This window comes from Mycteria americana, chromosome 4 (genome assembly GCF_035582795.1).
Source record: "Mycteria americana isolate JAX WOST 10 ecotype Jacksonville Zoo and Gardens chromosome 4, USCA_MyAme_1.0, whole genome shotgun sequence".
NCBI lineage: Eukaryota > Metazoa > Chordata > Aves > Ciconiiformes > Ciconiidae > Mycteria > Mycteria americana.
The window spans coordinates 52,510,524-52,518,601 of NC_134368.1; the positions used below are offsets into that span (position 1 = coordinate 52,510,524).

General features: G+C 40.2%; 1 protein-coding gene across 1 annotated transcript in view; it reads left to right on the forward strand.

The window, feature by feature from the left end:
- Nucleotides 1–4,938, forward strand: part of MMRN1 (multimerin 1) — a 46,491-nt gene extending 41,553 nt beyond the window's left edge. The window contains exons 7-8 of the mRNA XM_075499269.1: nt 3,242–3,388; nt 4,517–4,938. Coding sequence (XP_075355384.1) covers nt 3,242–3,388; nt 4,517–4,938 — 569 coding nt within the window. The remainder of the gene's footprint in view (nt 1–3,241; nt 3,389–4,516) is intronic.
- The last annotated feature ends 3,140 nt before the right edge of the window (nt 4,939–8,078 follow it).

Below are 8,078 nucleotides of genomic sequence, written 5' to 3' on the forward strand. Positions count from 1 at the left end.
TCATTTCCAAACTGAACCACTGGAGTCACTTCTTTCCATAAGGAGACCATTAAATTGCTAAATATTTGATTTGCTTCTAAACAACACCCCAGTAGATACTGACAGAACTTCATTATTTGTTTGAAGGTTTGTTTGTACAGCATTGGCAGTCTATTTCCCAAAAGAGCTTCTGGCTGCTTGCCCTCCTGAAGAGTAGCAAAACTCAGCATTCACTGGCTATCCTCACTCCTACCATACTGAGTGTAAATAGCAACTGCATTCAGTTTATTCTCTGCTTTTAATACCTGCAATTTAATCCTTTAATTTAATTTATAAAGTCTCTCTCTTTTACTCATCTAACTACTAAGTTGTGAAAGATTAATTAAAAATAGGATATGTACTGTAGTAGGAAATCCTTTCCTAATCTGAACCTCTTGGCATCTTTACCCCAAGCAGAGAATACAGACATAGTGTCTCAGGATGCCCTTCAGTAAGGAAAAAGAAAATACTGGGCAGTGGGGTAGCCTTGACCAGAAATGACAGCAAAAACATGCTATTGTAAGACCACATGAAGGTTACACAGAGATTACCTGCTCAGCGGAGATCTAGGGCATTTGCCTCTCACTCTGAAAATCCTAACTTGACTCAAACCTCTTCACAGCTTCTCCTATTTCTAGCAAATGGAGCAGGCTCCCCAGCTGCTGTTAAGCAATGATGCACCTGGAGGGTTAATTTATTGTAGGTAAAGCTGTGTCTGAATTTGATTTAACTCCAAGGTTAAGTTCGGGCAAAATCATCCCTCAGCAGACTGTTAAACACTAGTCTCAATCTCATTATAATTTCCTCTTTGTGATCTTTTTCCTGTTTCTTGGATTTACTTCTTGTTTATGATAAGCAGAGGCCAATTAGCAAAGAAGCTGCTGTGTTCTTACACAAAGCTTTTGTATTTTGGGACCATGATACAGTCAGCACAATCAGCTGTTTTCCTTCCTTTTCTGCTTTCCTTTCACACTTGGTAAATATGTGGGTGCTTGGTAAATATGAGTGAAAAATAACTTCAATTAAGTGTGCAGCAAAACTATTATCTGAGAAGAAAAACATTATTTCCTCATGTCCAGTTGCCTGTGCTGTGACCCCAGTCATGACAGTCCTAAATTGCTTTATTTCAGGCATTATGGGATGGACGTTATTTTCTGTGAAAAGAATTACTGTTGTGTTTTTAAGTCCATATGCTCCATCAGTGCAAATTCAAGTGGCACCGTACAATGTGCCTTAGCATTCTGCTCACTGAACTAAAATTTCTCACAGAAATAGTTTGGCTTAATGCAGCAGTCTGTGAAATGGCTGGATGGGAATCTGAAGATAACTATGGGCATTACTGAAATATCTATGTCAAGATCCAGTTCAACATTTCCCTGGCAATAAGTAGACCCTTTTATGAAAGGCTTTTTCAGTTCCCACCTACCAGTCTAGATTTACCATCCCAGGACTGTGTAGAGTTCTCTTTCCACAGCTCTGCTGGTAGTTCCTGGCAAAGAAAAGGTTCATTTTCTAAAACATCTGACTTTTATTTGACCAAAGCAAGAGAAAGGAAAAATGCATGGCTCGAGAATGCTTTGTGTTCAGAATTTTTCATAACAATATTTAATTTTTAATGTGGCCTGTATGTTCTTCCCCCCAAACTGCTATGACAACATATTATACAATTACACTCAGTAGTTACTGTCTCAGAGCTCAGCAGCACTGGACTGACAGATTTCTCTGTATCGGCTGGGCATGATCTGGCCAGCTGATACATAGTCAGGAAGAGAGGCAAGGACATCCTCAGTAAGGGATGCAAAAGCACCTCTGCAAAAGCACCTGTTCGGTATAATTTCTGTTGCTTTGCAATTCTGTTACTTTTACAACAATCTTGGTAGACATCCTGGAATTGAGTTATTTATGGGCAAGGACAAGTACTGGAAGTGGTTTGGATAGCATTTAAGATCTTTCATCACCAGTAGCCAGACTCTCCTACAATGGTTGTGACACATCTGGGTGAGTAATGTCATAGACAAGACAGTCCAACCTGTACACCAGCAGTACAAAATCTGTGTTTTGGTACGCCCAAGGATAAGCTGGCTCTGCCCAAAAAGAACAGCCTTCTGTGCCTGCACTAGTAAAACCAAACCAAAGTACAGATTTGCCTGAACCAGCAGGAAAATAACTTCTTTTGTCTCACCAAAAGAAAGAAATAAAGTTGCATATGTCAGTATTGTCTCTTCCAAGTTTTGCTGTTTGTTTCTCAACGGCTCCTGCAGTATGGTCGGCTCCAAGCCTCTCGGCACATTCCCATTCTTAGAAAAGATTAATTAGCTGATCCAACATATTTCTTTAATAACATGATTGCAGTCTGCCTGATTGTCACTTGTGTCTTGGTTTGCTGTAGTGTCTGAGGGCTACCATACAAGAAGAGAAGAAGGAGCCTGAGTCAGCTATGTGGGGCTCAGCACAAAAAGTCCACTGCCACTGTGACCAGCTGGAAGAGGGTAGTGAGCAGCTGGTGCTGGGTGGACTGCAGGTCTCTGTGTCAGGCTGTGGCAAGGAGCGGTGGATTCTCAGCCTCCCCACCTCACTGTGGGAATGAGTATCGTCCAGACTGAATCTGTCCTGAGGACCACCTGTAAGGCCACCCTGCCTTAGATTATTGTGGAAGGACTTGTATAGAGAACAGCAGAAGGAAAATTTCCTAACGCTTGGCTGTAGCCAGGCTTTGCTGGCTTTAAACTTACATTGCGGGGAGGGAGGTCATTAAATTAAGGAGGACAGGAGGGAAGAAATGAGCAAGGAAAGGTTGGTGTTTGTTGACAGGGGTCTCTTGGACTGTACAGTCACAGCTGTTCAGGTATCCCAATCTTTTGATGGTTCTCATAATGCTTGTTGAGTGAGATGCTCCAAAGAAGTTAGATTTCTAATACCTTTCATCTTATTACATGTACTTGGCCCTCTGGGACAAGCAGAACTCAGCATTTATAGGTAATTCTGAATATCTTGGAGGCTAGCTGAGGGTATGCTGTGTTCAGGCAAAGAGGGAGGCTGGACTAGCAAAGGGTCTGAACAGCCTGGACAGGATCTGAAGTTGGCCTTCACACAGAACCTCAGCAGAAATTCCACCAGCTTTATGAATTGACAAAGAAGCTTTCCAAAATACTGAAGACTTCGGAACTGTCACTGTAATGACATTACGACTGACGTTGTTGGTTTTCCTCCCTCTCTATCACAGGACAGGATTCAGCTTGTGTCAGTTCCCCGTGCCAGAATGGAGGAACCTGTATCAACGACAGACAGAGTTTTATTTGTGCTTGCCGCCACCCCTTTGGAGGAGTCAACTGCAGTATGAAGCTGGTGAACGACAATTCTCTGAGTGTCGGCAAGTAAAGGATTTAGTAGTGCAATATGCTAGCAGTACGGGCCTCTGCCCCAGGGCCTAATTAGAGAGCATTTGGTGGTCAAAGGTCTCACATTTCACTTTAATGAGTGCAGACTCAAGTAGTAGTGTCCTGTGTTTTGGTGCTGAAGACATCAATCCCCGTGGGTGACTCATGATCTCTTTCTTTAATATGACCAGACGATGGGATTAAATTGGGCTGGGACTAGCCATAATAGCTGGAAAGCTCTCTGCCGAATTGTGCAGAGTGGGAGGGTGTGCAATAGATGTATATGAACATGATATCATGGAATTCGAAGGGGGAGGTAAAATCACATTACTGGGGAATACTAGCTTCAGCATGGCCATAAATGCTCTATAAATACCAGTAGCTACCACGATGTGTGGGACTATGGCCTCAAGGAGTCATTTTAGGCACGCCTCTGATTTTCATCAGCAAAGGATGCAGCTCTTGAAAGATATTTCAAAAAAGAAAAGTGGACACTGTGCTTATTCAGTCCAGAAAACAAATAAATAATTTACATCCAGGCCACATGGAATGTGAATTTTATGCAGCTTTCAGAGCCATTTGGCTGATTCTCACTCATGACAGCATATGAATAGTGAATAAAATCATTTGTACAGTGTCAGGGAATCATAGTGTGCAGGCTCAGCTTGAAGAGAAAAACATATACTTTTATTCCCTCATTTAACATCAGGAGTGCTAAACCTCTTCAGTGCTTGTCTAAGATTTGTGGAGAAAATTCTTGGCTCCAGCGTACACCCATGAACAATGAAAGAGATCCTGGGGTGGGAAAAACTTGGGGGGGGAAGGGAGAAAGAAAAGAAAAATAGCAGCTGCCCTTAATGATAACATAGTATAGAAAAACGTAAAGTTCCCTTGCTGTTTCTAAAATTATTCTTTTGTGGATACACCTAGCTCTAATTGTGAAGAAAATTACTTTTTATACAACACAGAAAAACTCTGTGTTTATGCAGAAATACTATGTTTCAGTTTCTCAAGCTACTGGATGATGTGACTTCATAAAAGCTGCTTTTGATCTTCTGGCTGGTCCTAGTTGCCTTTCTACAATGTAACATTACTTGAAATTGTTCTTTATTCCTTTTCAGATTTTTCAAAAGGATCATACAGATATGCACCTATGGTGGCTTTTTTTGCCTCTCATACGTATGGAATGACGACTCCAGGACCCATCAGATTTAACAATCTGGATGTCAACTATGGAGCTTCATTTGCCCCAGCAACCGGGAAGTTCCATGTTCCATATCTGGGGGTCTATGTTTTTGAATATACCATTGAATCATTTAGTCCACGTGCCTCTGGCTATCTGGTCATTGATGGAATAGACAAACTCACTTTCCAGGCTGAAAATATTAATAGTAACAAGTACACTGACAGAGTAATTACTGGAAATGCTCTATTAGAGTTAAATTATGGTCAAGAAGTCTGGCTCAGACTGGCAACTGGCTCTATACCAGCCAAGTATCCACCAGTAACTACATTTAGTGGTTACCTGTTGTATCGTACCTAAGTAAGTTCAGCCATAAATGTAAACAGTTACCAGCAAATGAAGCAAACTGCATGTGAATTTATCTTTGCCTTTAAATACTTTGTTTCTTTAACAGCAGTAAGTTTCTCAAAGTAACTAGTGCAATGTTTGAAGTGCTCATTCTCCAAGTTGTTGCTTGGTTGTAGCTATGTGCACATCTAGAAAGAGAGTCCACAAGTTGGAGATGGGGGAAAAATGAGCATCTTCCTTATATAAGCATGACTGGGAAGCACAAATCTAATTATGTTCTACATTTACAGTGCATAAACATACTTACACAAGGCTGCTGAGAATCAGCTCTCAAAACAAATCAAAGCTGGTTTTAATTATTCCTTTACAACCTGACTGCATACCAAAGGTGATGGATAGATTTTGATGACTCAGATGCTGGGTTACTACTTAGCTCATTGTATCAAGTGATAATCATGTGTATATATTCTGTTTGGAAAAAATATATTTCTTTTTCATTTTGCCTGACAGTATTCACCACATACCTTGATAGGTCAGTGTTTAATTGATTCATGATTTTTTAATGCAACCCGTATGATAACAAACTGGTTTTTTATCTAGCAGAAAAAAGCAAGAGGGAATACCTAAAAGCTGCATGTCAGATTCAGCTACATGCAAATTAGAAGTGCTCATTTTTAGCAGTGAATATAATTAGTCATGGGAAAAACATTATAATGGATTTGGTGGAGTCTCTCTGTTGCTTGAAGCATTTAAACCACAGCTGGATTTTCCTTAGGTGATATGTTTTTGAGCAAACATGGTTATATTGGCTTCACACAGATTTTAGCATGTAAACTTTGGCCTATAAAGTACACAAGGTTAAATGAGGTAATCGTATTACTTTCTAAGTTTGAGCTCTATAAATCTATGATTTTGTTTGTTTCTGTATTATATTCACTAACTGCTGAGGCAAGATGAAATGAACTTTGGTCTGCATAAACCAGAATGTGATTTCCAAGCACCAATCCAATAAAAAAAAAAAAAGAATTTTTAGTTCATGCTATGACTGCCTGAAAAAATAAACCCTCAGGTTCTCATCCTTATCAGTTGCAAAGTCCTGGGGTGCTGCAGTTTCTTGATATCCCATTGACTGGTGTGGCTGACCAAGTTTGTTTCTGGTTATTGCCTTTGTTAATGCTAATCGATCAGGTTTTATGTCTCTGTGTGTTTGTCTCCCTCCCTTTCCCTATCCTCCCAGATGAAAAAATAAACTTTCTCGCACCCCACATGTCCTTACCAATTAGTGCCACCGACGAGGTTTGTTCTCATCACTACCTCCCTTACCATGTGTCAGGCAGGTTTGTCTCTGTACGTTCTTGTTTATGGCTCCTTTGACCAGCTGCTCTTAAAGGAGCAGATGCTCTCCTTCCATGGCCCTTACATTCAGTTATTGTTAATCGGCGTGCTCCAGTGAGCTATGCCAATTTATTGAAGCCCAGAATGTTTTGAAGCTCCCTGAATTATTTTGTTTTCCACTGTCAGGAACTTTCTTGAAAACACATGAGAATCTTCAGCTTTCTTCTTAGTACCTTACCAGATCTTAAGATCAATGTGCATGAAATGACTGAATTCTCCTGTGCTGTTTGTGGATAAGAGAATTCACAGCATCTTTCCTCAGGTGTATAAAACTACACTTTGTCATTCAAAACTGAAATGTGCATTCTCCACCAGGAGCGTTGGTACTGAAGCGTGTCTGTGGGCATGCGTGTGTGTGCACTGGCTACCTGAACTACAGAAGCATGCAGAACTGAACAGCATTCTCCCAGCTTCAGGGGGACATCCTACCATGGCTTGTGCTTAAGGACAGCCATTGAGAATTGACGAAAACTTTCAATCCAAGCCCTTTTTCTGAGGCCCTATATCCACTAATTAGTTGTTAAAGGATCTTGCAGCACATAAATAGTGATTAAAATATCCTGTATTTCCTTGAAGGATCTAAAAAAATAAAAACCCAAAACAGAGCCACTACTCTAAGGATCAACTGCAAATCTTATTAATAGGTTTGGGATGTTTGTATTTTTGTTTTGTTTTTTTTAGAGGCCAGAAATCCTTTCTTCTTTGTACCTGATGGATTCTTAATGTACCATGAACCCTGAATGAGTGTGCTACAGACCTCTGTCCTGTTGCATACCATATTTTCCTGTAAACACTCAAAATCTTTGATACGACACTAACTCAGCCTACCGTATCATTGAATTTTATCAAATATAATGACCACAAGCCCCAATCCGTACTTGTATGATTTTGACATTTTAATGTGTTTAGTCCTCTTTGTTCCTGCTGTGGCTATGGCTAAATGGCATGAAAATTACTCTGCAGATGAAATTCAAATGACCCACCAGAGACTGCATCTCTGTTTTAATGTGACTTTGTTTGCCCTTGCTGCCCTTGCCACTAAATTCTTCAAGCTGGGTCCTCATCTTCACAGGCACTATTTTCCCCTGGCAGCCAGATACTTTCTATGTCATTGTACTGGTTTTCTTTCCTCTTTTCTTTTCTCATTTTTTCTCACAAAACTCCAAATTCATTGGGGTAGAGTAAGAATTCTGATTAAAACCACATCTGTAGGAGTAACACATGGAAATATAATTTCCCTAATAGAAAATAGTACTGAAGCTAATTCTCATTGTACTATTTAAAATATGGAAGAAATAATATTTTAAAAATATAATAAATGTACACTCCCCTTTTTATACTCTGCAATAATCCATTCAAATCTTTCCTCGGATGAAAACTAAGTGAAAACTAAGTATACTTGGCTTTGTCTATTGCTAAAAACTAAAATGCAGATTCTTCACCGTGAAGACAGGTTTGCATTGGCCACTGAGGCTTATTTATGGGCCTGTGACTATGTACCTGGGCTGCCTGGACTAATGAAGCAAACAATATTGAAAAATAACTGAGGATCAATAAAATCAGTCAGCCTACCCATTATGCAGAATAGACAGCAATCAGTCTGAACTCCCAGGAGAACTTTTTAGGCGTCAACCAGGAAAGGTGGTTCCCGAGGTACCTTGTCACCCCTCTGCTTTCATTTTCACGCTCTGATTTGCATTCCCTAATGATAGCAGGCAGCAAATCTGAATGTTCATCTCTACCCACAGCCCTTGTGA